This window comes from Anoplophora glabripennis, unplaced genomic scaffold (assembly GCF_000390285.2).
Source record: "Anoplophora glabripennis isolate ALB-LARVAE unplaced genomic scaffold, Agla_2.0 scaffold304, whole genome shotgun sequence".
Classification (NCBI taxonomy): Eukaryota; Metazoa; Arthropoda; class Insecta; order Coleoptera; family Cerambycidae; genus Anoplophora; species Anoplophora glabripennis.
Window position 1 is genome coordinate 355,958 of NW_019416405.1, and position 24,026 is coordinate 379,983.

A 24,026-nucleotide genomic window follows, 5' to 3' on the forward strand; every position below is an offset into this window, starting at 1 on the left:
TATGAATGGTTTTCACAATTTAAATGTGGTCAGTAAATTGAAGATGATCCTCGAACAGGAAGACCTTCAACTTATGACTAACACGTTCAGAAAGTCAAAGATTTGGTACGTGCAAGACGCCGAATGATTGTTAGAGAAATTGCAAAAGAGGTTAGCATCCCATTTTGGTTATGACATGAAATTTTGACAGAAAAATTGAACATACATCGAGTTGCAGCAATTTTTTTCCTCATTTGATGAGGAACTTCTTGAACAATTCATTGTCGATGAAACATTCATTCAAAGGATCATGACGGGAGAAAAAGCTGGGTTTATGGCTACGACATTGAGACAAAAGTTTATTCATCAGAATGGATTGGCATAGGACCTCCACGCCCCAAGAAAGCACGTCAGTCTCGATCCAATCACAAAGTGATGCTTTTTTCTAGTTTAATGGAATTATGTACTTTGAATTCTTGCTTCAAGGTGAAACAGTGAAGCGTGTGTACTATCAAAGCGATTTACAACGATTACGTCCGCAAAAAGAGACCAGAGTTGTTAAAGATAACTCATGGTTCTTGCCATAACAATGGGCCAGCACACACAGCTTTGTGAATCCGTTAGTTTTGTGCCAAAAATGGGATTATTGAACTCCTTCGCCCTCCTTGCGATTTTTTCTTATTTCCGAAATTAAAATCGCTACTGAAAGGACGCCGTGTTCAGACGATTAACATCAAAGCAAATTCGTCAAATATTTTATAGGCCATTTCTAATCAAGCTATCCTGAACTGCTTCGCGCTGGGAAAAGTGCGAATAGGATTGGAGAGTACTTTGAAGAAGACAAGGACCAAATATGTATAAAATTAATAATAAAGTTTAAAAATATAATGTTGGATACTTTTCTGAACAGACGTCGTAGGCTAGTAGAAGTTAAAAAAAGCTAAAATATGTGTTACCTATGCAGATTCTTGGTCCTTCTCCGAATGGAATATGTGTGTAGGTTGGCCTCTTAGCTTTATTTTCTTCGCTAAACCGTTCGGGGTCGAAAACTTCTGGATTTGGATAATATTCCGGATCATAGTGGACCCCTATTATGGGTACTTGGAAATGGGTTCCAGCCTCTATAGTGACATTTGTTCCAGGGAAGGTATAATCTTTGGTACACACTCGCGGAGCCCCTGGTATCGGAGGATATTTTCTAAGGGTTTCTAGAAAAGTTACAGAATAATTAGAACAACTGTAGAGCTACAGCTACAAATATGTAAATGAGGCAAAATAATTTATAACTCGTAACCACTAACCATTAAAAACTTTTTCCAAGTAGATCATTTCATTTATACCATCATATGTGTATTTATTATCATATTTTTTCAGAACCTCGTTTACTTCTTTTCTAACTTTATCCTGAATGTCTTGATTCACTGCCAACTCATATAACGCAAACGTCATAGTCGTCGAAGATGTTTCGAAACCTGCTATGAAAAATGCGTAACACTGGGCAGTAACTTCGTCGAACGTCATATAAGTTCCACTCTCAACTTTCTGTCCGTTCTGTTCAGAAGGGAAGGAATCGTCGTCATTGATTTTACCTTCATTTTTCAGCTGAATCAGCAAATGTAAGAAGTCTTTCCGTAATACTTTATTCTTTTCTCTATATGCAATATTTTCCCTTATAACGTTCTTTAGAAAATTCTCCAGCTCTTTTGTAGTTATACGCAAACCAAATGCTACCAAGATGCTTCTGGGGATTACAGCAACCAAGGTATATTTGAACATTTTTAAACGATCGAAAATGAAGATTTTTTGTCCAACTTTTCTGAATTCTGCTTCGGGATCTACGAGGCTGTTACATTTAATACCAAAAGCAGCAGATCCTATGATGTCAGTGGTGTAACGTGCCGCCACTTCCTTGGTGTCCAAAGGTTCTTTATTTTTGACGTATTGGTCCAGTAATTTTTCTAAGCCATCGCTACATTCCACGAATATTGGAAACATCATTTTCATTTTTCCTGAAAGAACAGAATTTAATGTTTTATATTGAAAGTGGCTTTAAATTAATAATATGCTTTTAAAAATTAACTAAGAAAATAAGAAGCGACTCAAATATGTGAGAGAGAGCCAGATTTATTTTGATTTAGCTGTTTCATCTTAATAAAGTATGGAAAACAATGTACCAAAAATATACTCTTTTATTTCCTTTCTTTTAGTTCAATAAGCTGTAAACTGTAACATTCGCCTGTAAGCTATTACTTGCCGAAAAGGCATGAACTTACCAGATGTGAAAGTCGATGTAAGTTTCGCACGAATATTCCTCCACTTACTACCTTCTAAGTTGAAAAGGTGTCCCGACAAGGGATCAAATTTTTCATTCAGATATGTTCCGTGATTCATGAAGTGTTCGAAATCCTTTTGAAAGATACATTTTATAATTTCATTGTCAACTGGAAAATACGTTGGCCAAATGGCCTTATAACCTCCAGCGTGTCTCAATCCTTGCTCCTTGATCCACTTATATGTTTGAAGGATGATTTCACCTGGACTTAGTTCTTTTGTTGATTTTACAAGCTCTGGTGTTAAGACAGGCAGTCCTCTTCTTTGCCAGTAGGACAGACACCATTTGTAGTTAAGTATCCGACAAGCCAAATGGTAACTATGTTATAAACAAAAGAGTTGAATTATTCCTAAATAAATTATTTATTTGCCATTTATTATTATAAAAGAATTATTTGTAATACTGCTTGTCATAAATATTATTTCATGCTGAAGGAATAATTCAATTTATTTTCGATTGTTTCATATCAAATTATTATTATTACTTATACAGTGTGTCCCAAAATGATGGAACATAATTAATATTTTTTTCCAGTTGCAGTATTTTCTGTTTTTTTTTTTAGCTATGTTTGACAGACATATAACATTACCGACATGTTTTTTTAATAGGACGTTCTACAGGGTGATCCATTAACGGTATCGAGCGGCTGTATATAAATCTATTAACAAATACGACCAAAATAAATTGATTTAAAATATTTTCAAGTTTGTAACTTCACCGCTAGGGGGCGCAACTGCTATAGTGTTACAGAAAATTGTCGGTTTTTCGAAAGTTCGCTTATATAACCTAAGTTGAAAATACATTTTTTAGATACACTGTTAAACCCTTCACAAGTTTTGTGTGAACTTTTTTTTTTGTTATTACCATAGCAACGTCAGTATGATGGCGCTATCTTGAAATTTTTAAATTGTCATAACTTTTAAATTCCTTAATCAATTTCAATAAACGATGGCTCATTTTAAAGAACTATTAATAAAATTTATTTTTGTGATCTAGGAATGAAAATATTATTTTCCGGCGCAACGGTAAACGACGCTAATGAGAAAAGTTTTGTAATTGTCTCCGTTTACTAAAAAAAATGCAACGATATAGGTTTTTTTTCATGGCTTGATAGACCATTCATTATAGAAAACAAATACACAAACCGGAGGTCAATATCTTTTTTCGTTTTCAAGTTATTGTTATAATAGTGAAGTTGTGCTAGAACATCCTCCTTTATTTAGTTCTCTAAGTAACATTGACATAATCCAAGCCAAAATTAAATTGTAAAACTATACCAATCTTGTTTTTAAAAAGAATTTTTGCTTTATTCATATAAAAGACAATTTTTTTGACAACTATTACAAAAAAGTAGGTATCACTTTATATCGTTGAATTCGTCTTTAGAAGAGTTATCTGTTTATACTATAAAATATACAGGGTGTATCTAAATAACACCGAAAAAATTCAAGGGGCGATTCTCCGATGAAAATTAATAGGGGTCTTTGGTCTAAAATTTTCTGAAAAAACTCTCCCCTGAAAAGTTACGCCCCTCCTAAAATTGCAAAAAAAANATCATAGTGGACCCCTATTATGGGTACTTGGAAATGGGTTCCAGCTTCTATAGTTACATTTGTTCCAGGGAAGGTATAATCTTTGGTACACACTCGCGGAGCCCCTGGTATCGGAGGATATTTTCTAAGGGTTTCTAGAAAAGTTACAGAATAATTAGAACAACTGTAGAGCTACAGCTACAAATATGTAAATGAGGCAAAATAATTTATAACTCGTAACCACTAACCATTAAAAACTTTTTCCAAGTAGATCATTTCATTTATACCATCATATGTGTATTTATTATCATATTTTTTCAGAACCTCGTTTACTTCTTTTCTAACTTTATCCTGAATGTCTTGATTCACTGCCAACTCATATAACGCAAACGTCATAGTCGTCGAAGATGTTTCGAAACCTGCTATGAAAAATGCGTAACACTGGGCAGTAACTTCGTCGAACGTCATATAAGTTCCACTCTCAACTTTCTGTCCGTTCTGTTCAGAAGGGAAGGAATCGTCGTCATTGATTTTACCTTCATTTTTCAGCTGAATCAGCAAATGTAAGAAGTCTTTCCGTAATACTTTATTCTTTTCTCTATATGCAATATTTTCCCTTATAACGTTCTTTAGAAAATTCTCCAGCTCTTTTGTAGTTATACGCAAACCAAATGCTACCAAGATGCTTCTGGGGATTACAGCAACCAAGGTATATTTGAACATTTTTAAACGATCGAAAATGAAGATTTTTTGTCCAACTTTTCTGAATTCTGCTTCGGGATCTACGAGGCTGTTACATTTAATACCAAAAGCAGCAGATCCTATGATGTCAGTGGTGTAACGTGCCGCCACTTCCTTGGTGTCCAAAGGTTCTTTATTTTTGACGTATTGGTCCAGTAATTTTTCTAAGCCATCGCTACATTCCACGAATATTGGAAACATCATTTTCATTTTTCCTGAAAGAACAGAATTTAATGTTTTATATTGAAAGTGGCTTTAAATTAATAATATGCTTTTAAAAATTAACTAAGAAAATAAGAAGCGACTCAAATATGTGAGAGAGAGCCAGATTTATTTTGATTTAGCTGTTTCATCTTAATAAAGTATGGAAAACAATGTACCAAAAATATACTCTTTTATTTCCTTTCTTTTAGTTCAATAAGCTGTAAACTGTAACATTCGCCTGTAAGCTATTACTTGCCGAAAAGGCATGAACTTACCAGATGTGAAAGTCGATGTAAGTTTCGCACGAATATTCCTCCACTTACTACCTTCTAAGTTGAAAAGGTGTCCCGACAAGGGATCAAATTTTTCATTCAGATATGTTCCGTGATTCATGAAGTGTTCGAAATCCTTTTGAAAGATACATTTTATAATTTCATTGTCAACTGGAAAATACGTTGGCCAAATGGCCTTATAACCTCCAGCGTGTCTCAATCCTTGCTCCTTGATCCACCTATATGTTTGAAGGATGATTTCACCTGGACTTAGTTCTTTTGTTGATTTTACAAGCTCTGGTGTTAAGACAGGCAGTCCTCTTCTTTGCCAGTAGGACAGACACCATTTGTAGTATAAGTATCCGACAAGCCAAATGGTAACTACGACCGTAGCTAAATTGAAAATTGTCTCCATGTGTAAAAAATTGCATGTCATAAATAGTATTTCATGCTGAAGGAATAATTCTATTTATTTTCGATTGTTTCATATCAAATTATTATTATTACTTATACAGTATGTCCCAAAATGATGGAACATAATTAATATTTTTTCCAGTTGCAATAAGTTACTCTGAAACTGAAGAGTAACTTCTGAAGAAAGCGATATGTCTCTCGAAACGTTAAGAGTTGTAAATCGGCCACTTGACAACCAGCCGGGAAATCGTTTAACCTGTACCAAATTTACCCCATTACACTCACCGCGATTCAGTTTTACCATGGACCATTAAGAACGTTCAACTAAGTACTGAACTACTACTACTGATAGACCGATCAAAATAATTCATTTAGAGGGGAAAAAAAAATTGTTACCTGAACTTTTATAAGTGGAAATGGTAAAGGGGCTTATGATAAACGAAAAAAAAATAAATGCGTGAGCAGGGGCGGCTGAGGGTTGATTTGGGGGGTTGAAAAGTTATGAAATATTGTATCATTGGGATTTCTGGCGAAAGTTGACGTCAAACAAAAAAGTATTCAATAAAAAAGTTGTAGATCATGCAAAAATCTACAGATTAATTCGTTTTCAAATAAAGCCAGAAAAAAATTAAACGATTTTGCAAAATTTCGGGTTTTCGGATTTCGCGTCAACAGTAAACTTTGCAATACTTTATATTGCTGAAATCTCAAATCATCCTGATATAATTTATCATTTGCGCATTCGTAATTCGACTTAGATGTTTATAGCAATACTGTACAAAAATAAAGTTTTGGGTCAAACAATGAGACACAGTTGACACTGACGCTGAATCAGTTTTTGAATGTTTTTTAATTTAAACTAATTATCAACAATAACTGAAAAATTCATTGTTGCAAGTCATTTTTTACTTTTTTGCATTTTTGAGCATGTTTTTGAAATATTACAGATTTTTTTATTTCACCAAAAATTATATGTCAAAACGAAAAAAATGATTACGGGCAGAACTCTGTACGATTATTTTTTTAAGTAGAATTTTTCTTTGAAAAAAAAGTGTTTCAGGCCGAAAAAAATGAATATTTCAGAAACTTCTTGATTTTTTTATCTAAAAAAAATTGATGTTATTTAAGACAGAGAAAGGTATACTTTCACCAAGTTTCGTCAAAATTAAATTATTTTTGCGGAAATGAGAAATAAAAAACGAAAAATCAGAAAAAAACCTGTTTTTTGCATTCTTCTCGGAAATTTTGAGGTTACGTTAAAAAGTGACCTCTACAAAAGTTGTAGATTTTTGCATGATCTACAACTTTTGTATGGATACTTTTTTGTTTGACGTCAACTTTCGCCAGAAATCCCAATGATACAATTTTTCATAACTTTTCAACCCCCCAAATCAACCCTCCGCCGCCCCTGCCCACGCATTTAATTTTTTTAGGTTTATTATAAGCCCTTTTACCATTTCCACTTATAAAAGTCCAGGTAACAATTTTTTTTTTCTCCAAGTGTAATTCGGTTGGACTAACATACCAAAAATAATCATCATCATTTCATCTGAAACTAAAATAATAATTAAATCTTTACCAAATATGATATGTTTAGGTCATCTACAGAAATGTATATCTAGTTTAATAGTGTTTTATTGGAGTGGCTCTTAATGTTCTGAACAGTAGACTTAAAAACGTTTTGTACTCGGATAACGTAATGTAAAATATTATCTTTACGTCTTAAATGGTTATTATTTTTTAAATAATTTCTGGAATATTTTTATAAAGGAAATATTTCACAAAATAAGACAATTAGTTAAGAAATACTCTCATTTATTATGTCTGTAAAGCTATTTTTACAGTGGTGTGTAACACTTTTCAACCCACTCTATTTCACTGAGCTTAATGTTACTAAATAAAGTTCTGAAATCTTCAATCCTACAATCAAAGGCGCAACCCCTCAAATTTATTGGGACCGCCTCGTTTGCAGGTTTATAATAGCTGTTAACATAACTGCCCTTGCTGTCTTGCCTCAGTTCAAATATCAAGCTACTAGCAAAGTCCGGAATGTGAGGTTCACTGAAGGCATCAAATGCGTTCAGGAAGCAAGCAATGTTGGTGTCGTGCACGCTATAGAGCTGTATTTTCTGCGAAGGGTCACTCGTCAGGATGGAATCGAAATGGTCTATCAATGCGTTAATAAAACCACCTGCACCTAAAAGTTAAAACGAAATTAGTAACACTTAGGTAGGTCAAAATCAATGAAGAAAAACAAACTTTGCTTACCAAGCTTTTGTAGATTCTCGTCGTAACACAACGACTGTGCATATATATCCGACATCTTTGTAAGTTTTTCTGGAAACACACTATCTGTCCACTCTGGTAGAGTATAGTTAAATCTCTTTTCGATATGTAAAGTATCCCAAATGCCGTAAGCAGTCTCGAGGCCATATACTGGGAACAAACTATTTTCTCTAATGTACTTATAATCTTCACTGTTATCCTCATTGATTTTCTTAAAGTATTCATTAGTGGCTTCCAACTCCAACCATTCAATATCGTAACGCAGGCAATCCTGCAAATTACCTACGACGGCGATGGGCGCTTGGTGTACTTTCATGTCAACCTCTTCGTCGGGGTAGAGTCCTGCTAAAAATGCTTCAGCGGAGAGAAGGTTCCGCTTACCGCTTACTGTCCTTACGTAGATTTCGTCTTCTGAATAACTTGAGGACACGAAGCCGTCATATCTGTCTCGAAAATATTTTCCCAGTTCCATCAGCTGTATCTTTCCATACTGAAACAGATTATGTCAATAGTTTGTAACGACGTTAGGTGTGCTAATGTGTTTAAAATGTAAATATGTTGGAAGAAGTTCATTACGAAGTACAAAAGACGTGTTTTGCGAGGCAAAAGAATTCCGTAGGTTTATACTAGTTAGTTTAATTGTTAATTATATGGTTTAACACCTTTATCGTAAAGTAAAACTATGTATAATCTGTGTTTAAAGTCTCAACGCTGTTGAAAAAATTTTTAGATCAATACAAAGGTCGCTACAATACTTCAGCTTTGCAGTTGTACTATGCACATCCATCAAGGTAACGTACAACTCCGTCTACGTAATGGTACTGCATCTTACTTTGCCGGATGTGTATAGAGGGCCTTATAGCTGTTTTACATTGACAACTTATTGATGAATAAGTTCTTCATGAATTAATTCACGAATTTATTGGTAAACAGTGTGGTTTTACATTGCTACAGACTTTATAAAGTTTCTTGACGCATGAATCAGTTCTACCAACGAATCAAAGAAGCAACAACGGTACCGTTTTGACACATATTATATAAATATTAGTGTTTGTAAGTAACAAATCAGTAAAAACAATGCAAAACTAGTACGACGCCACACAATTATTTACATATTCCAATAACATAACCTCATTACTGATCTGAGACTGGAAATCTGTTGGGTTGGTACTTCCGAACTTCACGAAGAAATTGACGAAAATTAGAACATGCTCTAATTCGTCAAGAACTTGATGAATAAATTCATTCAAGTTATTTGACAGCGGATTTGATGCGTTACACTTGTCCAATTTCTTGATGAAGCGACTTCATGAATTAGTTGATCAATAAATTGTCAATGTAAAACAGCTATTAGCCCATCAAACTAAACTAAACTGTAAAGAGTATCAATGTAGAACCCTGAGGATCTTCTGAGGTTGATAGGATCTTAACAAAACTAAAGCCGCAGCGCTTCAAACGTCTGTTGGCTAGATATGAATAAAAAAAATTAATGTTTTGATGAGACCCAAAAGAGATAATTTTCTAACAAACTCTCACGATAGTGCATGACACCATTGCTTCAACCAACGGTTTTTGATACATATACATATTCCTCAGTCCTCACGTTTCCTTTTCTAATTATGTTATATATTATTATACAGGGTGTTAATTAAGTATGTACAATAAATTTAACCGACGATTATTTGAGTGATTTTAAGACAAAAAGTTCATATAAACATTGGTCCGCAGATGCTTCGTTTTCAAGATACAGGGTGTTAAACTTTTGTAAAAAAAATGCTGTTCCTTAAATTTCTTAAACACCCTTTACCCAATGTTGTTGTAATTTGGCAGTGTTATTTGTAGTGTTAAGTGGTTAATTTAACCCTAGCTTGATTAGATTTGTCCAGTGACGTCCCGAGCGGTACCTTAACAAATAATTTTAATATTGTTTCTTGTGTGGTCTAGGGATATGCAAGTGGATTTTATTTTTTTTCTCTAAAAATTAATCAAGATACGAAATACATTCAAGAAACAAAAAAAGTTGTATTTTTAGTTACTTTATTCAAAAAAAAAATATATAAAAATTACAAAAAGTCAGTGGCGTACATTTTTTTTGTCAAAAATATTCGTTAAGGTACCGTTCGGGACGTCACTGGATTTAAAAATGAATGTTTATATGAACTTTTTGAATATTGTACATACTTAATTAACACCCTGTATGTTAATAATTTTTATTATAATTAAGTATGCACATTTCTAACTTTCTGCGTAATAGTTTTTGTTCAGCTTTAAAATTCAAAGCATGATGATAAATAAAGTAAGCTCTATTTAATCAGTCCTCATTGATATTATCAGTAATTACTAAGAATAGTTTTATGACGATGATGGTGCGTTTCAGTCGAAACAAAAGTGAATACTTCACATAATTGGAAATTTCAAGGAAAGACGTCATGTTTTAGGAATTAGTGCTTTAGATTTAATTAAAATTAAGCACGATAAAAGATAAGAGGAAGCTGTAAACAAGCTGATAAATTCATAGCAGTAATTAAAATTGTTGAAAACGTAGTTATTTTTATTGTTTCAACGAGCTTTACGCAATTAGATATCGGTAAGTCCTGACATGGATATTTATTTAATTATATCTTCAGGTGTTCAGTGACATGCGAAAAGTGCTTCTAAAGTTTAGCGGCTTATCTATTATTTATCTTAAACAAATAATATATGTGGAGTATTTGAGTTTTATTCGTTTTATCTGCTGCCAAAATATCATTCCCTTCTCACAATTTATATTTTCTAAAAATATTCAGTAGAATATGTTATCAGCTTTCCTGTAAACAAATTGAAGAAATTGTCTCATTCATATTTTCAATAAATCTTGTTATTTTCCTTTATTATTACTACAATTTTAAAACAGTTATCCCCAACCGATTGAGCTGAAATTTTGCATAAACCTTTGGTTTGGATGGCAATGCATGGTGGCACTAAAATATTGTTTTTTATTATTATTTTTTAAAGATGAACTTATTTTAACTGTCGTTCTTTTTATGCTAATTGTGTCAAAAATTGTAAGTTATATTTGTTTGTTTGCTTTGTTTAATTAAACAAATATTTTTTCAAGGGACCGTGATAAAGTAGATAAAACATTTTTTTGTCCTACACAGGGTGTCTCACCCCGAACTGCATCGATGGATACCTGAAAACCGCTCGAAGGATTGTGGTACCAAGCTAAAATATTTTCAAGGTCGTCGTGCTTCCGGTAAGTCGATACCAACTTTCTTATTTTAAATGGAACCCCCTATATAGTATTGCATTTTTGAAAAGAGTATTTATTTTTAAGTTGAAAACATACAGCACACTCCATACTTAGGATTGACCGTTTCCGATATATTTTAATTTTTAGCAAGATTTAGTTTTCCCGAAACATAGGTTTATTTTTTTGTGCAAATTGGACATTTTGTAGACAAAAACCTAGTTTATCGGATATGATATAAAAATTTTTGTTTTCATTTTATTTACGAATAAAACATTTTCCTTTTCTTAAAATGGTGTTTCCGTTTGTTTCGCACATTTTAGGTTAGCCGTGACAGGTAAGTAACAATCAACATGACAACTGTTACAGGTTTTTAATTGTCAAATTTATGTTAATAAATGTTCAAAATGTCTTCAACTTCTAAACATTTTTCACACCTTCGGATTATTTCCTTGTGGATCGCTGCTCTAATAGAATCCGGTGATAGATGCTCAAGTGCTTGCCTTATTCTATGCATACAATTTTCCTTTGTTGTGACTGTAGTACTATAATACACACTATTTTTTATTATCCCCCAAATAAAATAATCCAGCGCAGATAAATCTGGTGAGTGAGGCGGCCATAAAAACGGTCCCTTGCTGGCAATCCACTGATCATCAAACAGTTTTTGCAAACAAGGTAACATGTTGATAAAATACTTATCTGTAATTATCGAAAGGTAAATTTTGTAAATAGTTATTTTCAAAATATTGTAAAATATTTAAGTAGCGCTCACCCACAAAAAATTGGTCTGAAATTAAAAAAATACTCAAAAAAATACCTGTTTACCATTTAGGTTTTCTTCACAGAAATGAATAAACCTGTGACAGTTGTCATGTTAATTGTTACTTACCTGTCAAGGCCAACCCAAAATGTGCGAAACAAATGGAAACACCATTTTAGGAAAAGGGAAATGTTTATTCAGAAATAAAATGAAAACCACTGGGTTTAGGTATATGGAAACTTTAACAAACTCTCAATTTTAGTTTATAATGCAAATACATTAGAAAAATTTGGGGTTTCCTTTTAAAAATTTCGAGTTTTCCACATTTTCTGAACTTCATATCGATAATTTTTTTTGACCACCTTGTATAAAAACTGAAAAATTTGCGATTAATTGGGCCTTCTTCCACAAAATGTCCAATTTGCACAAAAAATGATAGTCTGCATTTGTCAATGTTTGCCTAAAAATCAAAATATCTCGAAAACGGTCAACCCTAAGTAGGGAGAGTGATATATGTCTTCAACTTAAAAATAAATACTCTTTCCAAAAATGCAATAATATATAGGGGGTTCAATTTAAAATAAGAAAGTTGTATCGACTTCCACTATAACCGGAAGTACCTTGAAAATGATCTTGAAAATATTTTAGCTTGCTAGGCCTCACGGCCTGTATCACACAGTCACAATTTCAAAAAAACTCTTCCAGCGGTTTCCCAGATATCCATCTATTGAGTTATGGTGAGACACCCTCTATAGTGTTTTCTTTGGTACCCTTTATGCTAACAAAACTTCATTTTTTGAAAATTAAGCATATATGACAAAAAGATTTATCTACATATCACACTTGAAAATATAAGTAGGTACTTACGTTCGTAAGTTGGCCAGTACTCAAACCATCCCAATAAGAACTGTCCTTGTAAGGATCTGTAAGGTAGAACAGAACAGGAGTTCTTTCACCATGTCTAAATGCCTGAAAATTAATTAGCTTTGTAGCTGTTGCTTATTGGTATAATGCTTACGTTAAAGTGTAGCGTCCATTATCGCGATGATTATTGCGTTAAAAATAATAGATTACGCGGCAAAGTGAATAGCTACACTTGTATCTACTCAACAAATAACGCGTAATTTGATAAAATAATTTCATCACGGATATTGAGGCCGTTTTACAGTTGTATTACATATATGAGTGTCAATTATTATGTTATGCTTTTTGTCTAGGATCCCTTTGAAACACTTCTAAAAACTCTATTACTTTTTCGTTGGACCCCTCCATTTTTATACAACAGTATTAAACCATTCCCGAAGCTTTAATGCGTTGCAATAGCCAATGCTAGTGTAGCCACATCAATGACGCGCAAATCGCTTTCATGTGTAAAAAAAATATGTGTTATCGCCTAACGTCTTATGCCATTAATAATGACGATGATAAATTAGCGGATAAGTTGTGGTTACACCTGCGTTTAATGCAAGATAGTGCGATAATTAACGGCATTAGGCGTTAGTGTGGCCCCAGCATTATCGCCTAACGTCTAACGCCATTAATGACGACGATGATAAATTAACGGCATTAGACGTAAGTGTGGCCCCATCACAAAAAATGTAAATATTCTTGAGAATCTATCATTTTCCCATATCTAGAATATGTTGAAAGATACACTTATGTAAAACTATTTTTATGTTTTAAGGTTGCTCTCCTGAACTTTTGAGAATATTTTCTTCAATAGGCATGAATTTAATCATGACTGCTGACAAATTATGTAATTAATGTTTAATTAAAATAATTTTTTATATTTAATCATAAAAGGAATGATATATTACCTGCACCACCGATAAGAGCGTATCCTCTTCAGAAGCGGCACCACTCACTATAAATATTAAATTTACTAAAATTATTAAATATTTATTTTCCATATTTTTGCTGCAATAAGAAATAAAATTTCTTGCTAAATTTTAAATGTGTAATAAGAATAAGTAATAGCCAGGTTTATTACTAGAAAAAATTGATAGATAAATCTACTGACGGTACTTGAATATTTTTGATAAGCAAAACACTTTTAAAATTGACATTTAAATGCTACTTAACGTGATAGCAATTATAATTACGATTTACATTACCAAAGTTTAATATTGTTTTTCCTACAGGTTCTGTCGAGGTAAACAGTGGAACAACTCACTATAATTCTTATTACTATTGTTGCTTGATAAGTAGGTACCTAGGCATTTGCGGTTTAGATTATTTTATTACGTTATCATCTGACACATTCAGTGATACTCCTGTTGATTATAGTGTGCTCTTTCAAACTGTGGCACTAAATTTTCTCGCAAAATGAAGGTGCTTGTGTTCAGATTATCAAATATTTTCATGGATAAAACTCGTTCAGAATCATCCAGAAAGCTTATATTAAGGGCGTCATATTCTTTAAATTGTGTTTTCCACAAAGACAAATCATTTCAAACATTTAATAACGGAATAATTTAAAGTCTAAAGCTTAACAAATAATAGGAATGTTATGTCATGCCATCTGGGTATTTTCAAAGACGCCGCAGTAAAACGAATAAACAGGTGCAAAAAACGATGAAACCATCAAGGTTTTAGGTACTGAAATCTACGATAATACTAACTTTTTTAGATATAACTCCACATGTAAATATTCTTATAACATTTACTTGCTTTGTCCTACATATAAAATTGTTTACTTTTATTTATCAGTACGTGAAAATAATTCTTAAAATGTGGGGTTAGAATAACATCAAACGCATGTTTTGCAAACGCTTTTTTAGTTATTATTTGATTTGAGTAAATTTAAATAGTAACAATGAATAAAGGATTTAATTTTTGTGCTTACTTTTGTTCTACACGTTTTACTTTTCAAGATTTCAGTACCTAAAAACGCCAGAAATTTGACTATTTCTCGGCCTGGGATATGTCCACCTTAATATATGTTTAAATTATTAAATATTCGCCCCCCCCCCCCTCCCCAAGTATTGAGTGGAAAAGGTGAGGTTCATTGTATAGAGATTGTTTTGAGCGCCAGGTATATTTACCTCAACGAACACCGACGTTGATTAACCCCCAAATATACCAAACGAGGTTAATTAAAAGAAATAATACGGTATAAATACAAATATTTTTATTGAGGGTATTATCTCCAATAAAGAAAATATGGATTAACCAGGGCAAAAATTAAAATCACAAAAAACAAAAAAAAAATATAATATTAAGATAAATACAAGTAGTGAGCGCCTGCACTATACGCTAAGGTGTAAATAATTTAATACCAAGTTAACAATAAGGCAGAAATTAAAATATACAGGGTGATTCAGGACTTATTTAAAAAAAATTCTGGCTATACATGAGACTCTTATAAATACAAGTTTGTAAAATCAAAAAGGGCATTTAAAAATATACTTCTGCACGACACTGGAAACTGGTCCATTGTAAAACCTTACCTGGTACAATGCGACCGTCACGGCTATACTGATAAAAACGAACAAAACGTTTCGTGACCAAAAAATACCGATCGAAATTCAAAGAATTACATTTTCGGCATTAAAATTATATAAACAAGAAAGAATACGAAAAATCAAAAATTTGTGAGCACGGTTGAGAGAACTATCAGACTATTAAAAAGAAACCACATAAAAACAATAAAACAAAACCAAACAATTATAGAGACTATTATTATTATTGTGAAGATACGATAATGAAAATAAATATGTCTCTAATGTCTCTTTAAATTTTGATCAGTCCGAGAATCCTCAGAAACAAGTAAGATAATTATTAAATTTTAAACTCGTCATATTTGGCGTTTGAGTAAAAAATATATGTTTTGAAAACGGATGAAGAAAATTTTTCGAAAAGTCAGTATATTACACTATCTACAGGGATATGCTCGTATTTATGTATTTCTCAATATGAGATTTTATTGGATGCATAAGTATTGATCTTTTTGACTTTTTACTTTTTTTTAACTAAAATTACTTAAGGAATGCCATGATGCTTTCAAATAACATTCAAAGTTCATTATCAAGTCGAAGTAATGGTTAACATAACATTTGAGTCATTTGACATTTGACTCTGTTACTTTTATATTTAAAAAAAATTATATGGGCCGATGTTGTAGGATTTTTTTTTAATTTTTGGCTCAGTCATCACGTAAACAATATTTATGGCGTATTGAATCAGTTATCATAAAATCGCAAAGTAAATAAAACAGTTATCTCGTTAGATAAAGATAGGAATAAATAGTCAGCACAGCTGTAACGGTACCATTTGTATATGATTGTAATCAGTGCTGATTCCATCTAACTAAAAATATTAGTTTTTTATATAATTCTCGAGGTAAGTGTATTAATAATAATTGTAACAAAATTAATAAAACAGAATTTAAAATGTTATAAAACTGTAAACAACTCTAATTAAAGCATACAGCGATGATTCAATATTTTAGAAACCGGTAAGCTGCAGAAACCAAATTTATAAAAACGTAACTTAAAAAATTATTCGGTAAAAATCATATTCACAAATAACAATTACTGGTGAATCCGCTACAATGAAGTGAGTAGCATAAAACTTATCACCGACTAATAAAAAGGCAAATATGACTGAATGATATGCAACCTTAAATAATAAGATAAAGAACGTGCAAAACAACTATTTTTAGTTGATACGTAATTTTAAAATAAACTATATATTGAAAGTAAATTCGGTATTATTTTCGATGCAATTTCAGATCCCAAAATATAGCATTCTAATAGATTAATTCGTGGCTAAGCCACCATCAGATGCCAGTAGCCGGGAAAGTAACTTTCCCGTACCGTTTTATATTCCATATTTTAAACAGTTCATAAATACAAGTAAGCAAACCAACTCACATTAAAAATGCATTCATTTGCATCTGCATTTGGCAAATTAAAATTTTTTTAACAAATTGAGGCATTTTACAAAACTGATGCACTCCTACTACTTGCACACAACCTATACCATTCGAATATGAAAAAAAAATACGATATCGTTCAAAATTTTGGACGACATACAACATATTTTCTAAACAATGACATGCATTTGTTTCGTTTCAGTTATCACAAATGATCTCGATTTATTTCGTTTTGTCATCCGATATTTTAATTATAAGCTTCAATTGGATTATAGTTGTCACCTACAGGAAAGCACGTATTTTAGAATATTTTTATATTTAATAAAAATGTTCATGAAGTACTTTGACTATAACGCAGGTGCCTTCGACTTTGTACATATATCGGAAAAGTATGCAATCATATTCAGATTGACAACATTTGTATACGAATTCGTACTTTTTCCTGGATTTACTTGGCAATAAAATTAGTCACATTTTTTTGAAGCTACTAACTCTGGCTGACTAATAAATCGCAAATAACAGATTCATTTTTAGGAGAGAAAAATATGGACACGATTTTCAATTTGGCTACGATCATAATTACCATCTGGCTTGTAGGGTACTTGTACTACAAATGGTGCAAAACGTATTGGCAGAGAAAAGGACTGCCAATCTTAGAACCAGAGCCTGAAACGTGGCCAAAAGAGGAAGTGAGTCGAGATGAACTGGTTATTCGAACATATAGGAGGATTAAAGAGAAAGGACTAAGGCACGCTGGAGGGTATAAGTTCATCTGGCCAACATATTTTCCTGTTGACAATCAAATTATAAAGCGCATCTTTCAAAAGGACTTTGAACACTTCATGAATCATGGAACATACCTCAATGAGGAAGGTGAACCTTTATCAGGACATCTTTTCAACTTGGAGGGTAGTAAGTGGAGGAACCTGCGTGCTAAGCTGTCACCTACTTTTACATCTGGTAAGAAAAGTGATTTTGTTTTCTACACTAAGTAACAATACATAGTTAATCAAATTTTGATGCATCGTATAGGAATTTTATCGGTTTATGGAACAGTCAGGTCAAGACACAACTATTTCCGCAACTCCTCAATCCCACAAATTTAAGGCCAATTCGCACATAGCAGCGCCGCAGCAGCGCGGCAGCAGCGCTTCATAGCGTCGCTGCGATGCAAAAACTTGGTAGGCATTCCCACTTAGCAGTGCAGCACCAGCGCAGCGGTTAATATTTTAGGAGTAGTGTTCCGACTATCTAATAGAACGAACGTATTTTATTTTCAAAATGTCGAGTTCCTCGTTTAGTGATATCCTAGATATATAATTTATTAATATTGCTTTAATCCTACTTAGAAACGTAGAGTTTTGTCAGTAATTTTATAATACTCTAACAAAATCAAACTACCTGCATTTACTAACTACATATAATTAGTGATTACAAAGTCCAACAGCCACCACGAAACGTCTGGTACCTCTCCCACAGCCAAATAGTGAGCGATATGTATCAAGATTTGCCGAAGACACAGCAGTGTTTGCTGCTTCCTAATGTCCACTTGGCAGCGCGACGAAGGTCAGAGCAGCAAGCAACGCTCTCAGAGGCGTTGAATTTTGACGCGCTGCGCTGCTGCCGCGCTGTGCTGCTTATGTGGGAACTGTTCCATTTAAAAATATGGATATTTTTTGGAGCAGCATTTGCAGCGACGCGCCGCGCTGCTGCGGCGCTGCTATGTGGGAATTGGCCTTTAATCGTCTGCTTTTCTTATCTTATTAGTTAATTATTTATGTATTTATGTTCTTTCAGGAAAAATGAAAATGATGTTCCCAATATTTGTGGAATGTAGCGATGGCTTAGAGCACTTACTCGATCAATACATAAAAAATAACGAAGCCTTGGACATCAAGGAAGTGGCGGCACGTTACACCACTGACATCATAGGATCTGCAGCGTTTGGAATTAAATGTAACAGTCTCATAGATCCAGAAGCAGAGTTCAGAAAGGTTGGACAAAAAGTTTTTGCTTACGATCGTCTTAAAATGTTCAAATATACTTTAATAGCTTTGTTCCCCAAAAGTATCTTGGTAGCATTAGGACTGCGCATAACTACAAAGGAGCTGGAGAATTTTCTAAAGAACGTTATAAGAGAGAATATTGAATATAGAGAGAAGAATAAAATAGTAAGGAAAGACTTCTTGCATTTGCTGCTCCAGTTAAAAAATAAAGGAAAAATCACTGATGATGATGATTCGTTCACCCCTGATGGTCAGAAAGCTGAGGGTGGTACTTATTTGACGTTCAACGAGGTTGCTGCCCAGTGTTACTTATTTTTCTTAGCAGGTTTTGAAACATCTTCGACGACTATGACGTTTGCGATATATGAGTTGGCAGTGAATCAAGACATTCAGGATAAAGTTAGAAAAGAAGTAAATGAAGTTCTAAAAAAATATGATAATAAATTCACATATGAAGCTATGAATGAAATGACCTACTTAGATAAAGTCTTTAATGGTTAGTATAATAGTGTTCAGTTCATTATTTTCCCTTATTCAAATATCTCTAGTTGAATAGAAAATAGCATACTAAGTACTATAACTTTTCTTTAATCCGGTTGCAAAGTTCTTGTAAATGTTTCATTAATCTTTGTAGAAACTCTTAGAAAATATCCTCCAGTATCTGCAATTCCACGGGTGTGTACTAAAGATTATACTATACCTGGAACAGATATAACTATAGAAGCTGGAACCCATTTCTCTATTCCCATAATGGGGATTCACTATGATCCAGAATATTACCCCAATCCAGAAGTGTTCGATCCCGAACGGTTTAACGAAGAAAATAAAGCTAAGAGGCCGCCTTACACACATGTTCCATTTGGAGAAGGACCAAGAATCTGCATAGGTAACACGTTGATTTACCCACTATTATTTTAGGTAAGGTTAGGTTCCCTAAAAAAAAATAATAATACTATCGAAGATAACTACTCTGCGACGCTAGTCATAGTACCTAGAGATTAGTAGGCCGCTCTCTGTCAGTAAGTACAGAGCATGTTTATAACATATTTTGTAGATTATATTTCACCCACACTTTCACAAAAAAATGTTACAAATTCTTGATTGATCTATTTGCTGCTTTACTGAGACTATTATATATTTTAGGATCAAGATTTGGACGGATGCAATCTCTAGTGGGACTGGCCAAGATCGTCAAGAATTTCAAGATCACCCTAAATGAAAAAACAATATATCCACTAAAATTTGACACTAAATCTCTCATCCTCTCCCCCAAGGGGAACATGTGGGTGAATGTCACTAGGGTTTAATAGTTTCATTATACATATTTTACACATTACAATTGCAAACAATTTAACACATATAAAATATGACAATCATACAATATGGATCAAATTTATTTCCGCTGAGTTAGGGTTTATTACCTGAAGCTAGAAATAGATATCTATTTTTAAAATATTGTCTACGCGCTTTTTGAAACCTAATAAAATATGCATAAAAAGTTAAAGAAACCTTAGAGTCGAGAAAATGCGCACCGTGATAAAATGTGAATACGGTTAATAAAATTACAATTATTATCGTAACTTAGATATTCTGATGAAATTTACCAAGCTCAAATATGTATATTTATTATTTACTTCTCTTGTTTAACCTACTTCACATAGTGCATTTAAGTTGACATTGTTTAAAATTCAATTCATATTTTTAAGCTGCTTTTGGCGCAAAGGCTCCTTAAATTTTATTACATTTTCAAATGAGAAAAAATTGTTAAAAATGAGAATAATAAATATTCTGTCTAAAAGTAATTTTGGACAAAAATATAATAAAATATTTTACTTAATTTTTCGGGCGAGAACCTTACAATGACCTAAGAAAATAAGACGAATAAATTGTTAGAATATGACGTTACAGGCAAGTATCGAACATTACTGGTTGAGCTAGTATCACATAAACTTTTCAATCCAGATATCTATTAGATATTTGAAGTAATTGAAACTTGTATAGGTACCTACATAATTTCTTTTCCTTAATATTAACCACATATTTAAACTTAAATATAAAATAATAAATTTTTTAGATTTATTTTAAATGTAAACTTTATATTCCCAATAATAGTAGACATATTGATTTATTATTATGTAGAAATTATAAAATTATGATATAAATAAATGTTATAAAAGTAAGTACTTAATTTTTTTAAATAAATTAAATTATTAAGTGTCACATTCCCCAATAGCTCCGGAAGCATTGGCGTTGACATTGTCAACTAAATCATCTAAATCGATATTAATGATTAATGACAAACCGTTGAATAAAATGGATCTAAACCTTGGAGTACATCCTTTCTGCAGCTCATTATGGGAGAGACCGATCGGATTTTCCATGAGATGTTGAGACGGTATTAATAGCGTTTTCTTAACGTAAAGATCCTTGTACATAAGAATGATAGAGATATGTCTCATTTTCCTTGTTTTCAGGAATCCCACTGATGTTTTTTTTCTATATTACCATACTATATTATTCACATCATCTGAAGAACCGTTGATTATTGCTGCATTTTGAAGATTTTTTTTCCATTTGTTACATGTTAACTGGTACGTACTGTAACAGGGTAGTTGATTTTCGAGAGTTTTATAGGGTACAGCGAAATCGATGATAGATACAAAAATCTGATATCGATGTCCCGTCCTCTTCTTTTGAATTTACTTCGCTGGCACCAAAAGATCTTTTCTAACTTGACTAGTTTTAGATATACAGGGTTTTTTTGAAAAATTGCCCACTGCATATATAGTTTTAAATGGAATTATTTGCCGTAAATGTTGTTTTATTCTATTCAAATGTATATATTTTTCTTAGAATTTATATTATTTGTAAATATATATAGTTTAATTCAAATTTTTTATAATTTGGAAATATTTGTTTCAAAACTACCAGTTCCTTAAAATGTATATATACTTAAAATTTAGTATTAATGTAGGAATTATTCGAGACAAATGTAGCATAATATAATCAAACTTATATTTTCTGGAAAGAAAATTGTAGGTCACAGAATGGCGTAGGTGGGAAGTAGCACAATAGATGGAGCAAGCACTTACGCTCTGTGTATGTATACACATCTTGTGAGTAACTAAACACTGTGTCTCAAAAGTGACGCCCGTCCTTATGGGTTTTGATTAGGGGGACAAAAACAAATAGAAAATCAAAAGTGGAAAATTTTCCGATTGTTTTTCTTTGTTGAGTTATTCAAAAAACTAAAAATAAACATTTGGACTGGGTGATTAAATATTTATGTAGTTCAAAGCTGTATTTGCTGTAGCTGTATGTTTTTAAATGAAAGCTAACAAATGCCATTGCTGGATGGCGTTCCGTTAGCAGTTAGACTAAATTATTGGTTTCAAAATGATGGATCTCCATCACATTATACGAATATAAAATTTAGTTATCTAAATCAAAACTTTCGAAACAAATGGATTGGAAGAGGTGGACCATGGCTTCCTAGATTACCAGATCTGAATCCCCTAGATTTTTCTTTTGGGGTTATTTAAAAGAAAAGATTTATAGTCCGTATATACGCTGCTGCCGCGTTAATAGACCAAGAGATGCTACAAAGTGTTCATGCTTCATTGTTGAATCGTGATAATCTTTGTCTTGAAATAGAAGGCAACTTATTTGAACACCTTTTGTAAAAACAATTTCTATTATTTAAGCACATTGTGGTTTTAGTTTATGTTTTATTATTAAAATGTTTTTGTCTATCCTTTTCAGGTTAAAATAATTCCTTATACTCAGGTACAACCGACAATCGAAAACTGTACTTCCCTACTATTGGTTATAAATTATATGTCTTGGTTCCCGTAAGCACATACCTCAGTTTTGAGAAAAAAAATGGATTTTCACTTTTTTAATTTTTTGAATAACTCAACAACGGAAAACAATCGGAAAATTTTTCACTCTTGATTTTTAATTCGTTTTAGTCTCCTTAATCAAATCCCAGAAGGACGGGTGTCCCAAAACACCATATATATGTATAAACGTGCGATACCTTAAAATCAAATGTTGTACATTTGAAGCAAGATTTTTTTGGCGTGCGTTATCATTCAATTTAGAAGAAAAAAGTTTTAACACTATTTGTTCTATTTTTTATGAGGAAGTCATTCAATCAGTCAAAAATAAATTAACTGTCAATATTAAACAACTAAATAAATCACATGGTCAACTGGAAAAATACCTATACATTATTTGTATTTTTATTTATTTAGGCAAATAAAAAGTATCTATTATTATATATGGCTGAAAAGGTAAAAAAATGCTAATCAACGGGATGGTCAAGTATAGGGTGTTTTATTTAAAAAACCTATCTTTATGTTTATATCGGAAAACTGTGCGATTTGTAGAAAAGCTGAGTACGTCGATGGCTTCCTCATAAAAAATAAAACAAATAATGTTCAAACTTTTTTCTCCTAAAATTAATGACCCTGTACACTACCCGCCACCACCACGCACTGCAGTATTCGATACCGAACTTCAAATCTTGTTCCTCCTGAATATTCACCTTCATTAAATTAACGCAGCAACAGGCCGTTAATTTACTTAAACCTCTATCATGAACGGAGCTTTCAAGTGTTATAAGCAGGAGCCCTGTGATCTTATATTATTTAATTTATTCGGCGAGTAGGTGAAAAACTAACCTCGTTATCGAGTAAATGAGCAGCTACCTGCACCAGCGGCTTTGTTGTAAGTTATTATAAATTCCGTTTGGCTTCCTCCTGCAGCTTAACGAAGTTTAACAGGTGTATTAAATATATTGATGTGTTCCCCTAGGGCAGTAAAACATGAAAAGTTCCTGTTTTCGCTACTGTTTCCTGCCTTCAAAGGTACGTAGGAAAATTGTTGAAACGATGAATTTTTTAGAAACAATCCTAAAATAAAATAGAGGGTTGCTGCAGCGAAGGAATGGTATTTTGTAAAGCTTTAAATTTTAAATGTATGCATTATATTTCCAGTCGGTCTTTGTAGTTCGCTTTAACGCGAATAAGAATAACATTTCTTATAAAATAGCACGGCAAAGGAAGTGTGTTGTTAGACGAGGAAATTGAAACTGCAGAAATAATACTTTTTATTGTGTAGAGAACCAAGATCTTGAAACTATTTACTTTGAAAGGCTTTTAGACTTGGCAAAGTTAAATAATCTAAACAGGTACATGAAGCAATTTGCAAATTAAGTAGATAAATTCTAGTTGTTGCCGCTACTCGCTTTAACAGCCGATTTATATAGTTATAGTTGCAATTTTATTTTTCGTTGATTTTCTTATGATTACTCAAAGACTATCGAAGCTAAAAAATTTTGAGGTTGCTTTCGGTGTGCAGCAAAATAAAACTCTCTCTCAACGGTAAA

General features: G+C 32.6%; 3 protein-coding genes across 5 annotated transcripts in view; 2 read left to right on the forward strand and 1 right to left on the reverse strand.

Annotated features, from left to right (window-relative positions):
- The window catches only part of LOC108911280 (uncharacterized protein CG43867), a 375,733-nt gene that overhangs the window by 265,499 nt on the left and 86,208 nt on the right, over window positions 1-24,026 (forward strand). The gene's annotated exons all lie outside the window — the stretch shown is intronic.
- LOC108911289 (lysosomal acid phosphatase) lies at window positions 7,273-13,751 on the reverse strand. Its single transcript, XM_018716192.1, has 4 exons — window positions 13,570-13,751; window positions 12,620-12,721; window positions 7,743-8,250; window positions 7,273-7,671 (listed from the first exon to the last, which is right to left on the reverse strand). The coding sequence occupies exons 1-4, from the start codon at window positions 13,660-13,662 to the stop codon at window positions 7,313-7,315; spliced, it is 1,062 nt and encodes a 353-aa protein (XP_018571708.1). The 5' UTR covers window positions 13,663-13,751; the 3' UTR covers window positions 7,273-7,312.
- LOC108911285 (probable cytochrome P450 6a23) lies at window positions 16,009-20,547 on the forward strand. The gene is made up of 5 exons (XM_018716185.1): window positions 16,009-16,093; window positions 17,163-17,588; window positions 18,426-19,130; window positions 19,269-19,520; window positions 19,778-20,547. Exons 2-5 carry the CDS (start codon window positions 17,174-17,176, stop codon window positions 19,939-19,941), a joined length of 1,536 nt encoding a protein of 511 aa, XP_018571701.1. The 5' UTR covers window positions 16,009-16,093; window positions 17,163-17,173; the 3' UTR covers window positions 19,942-20,547.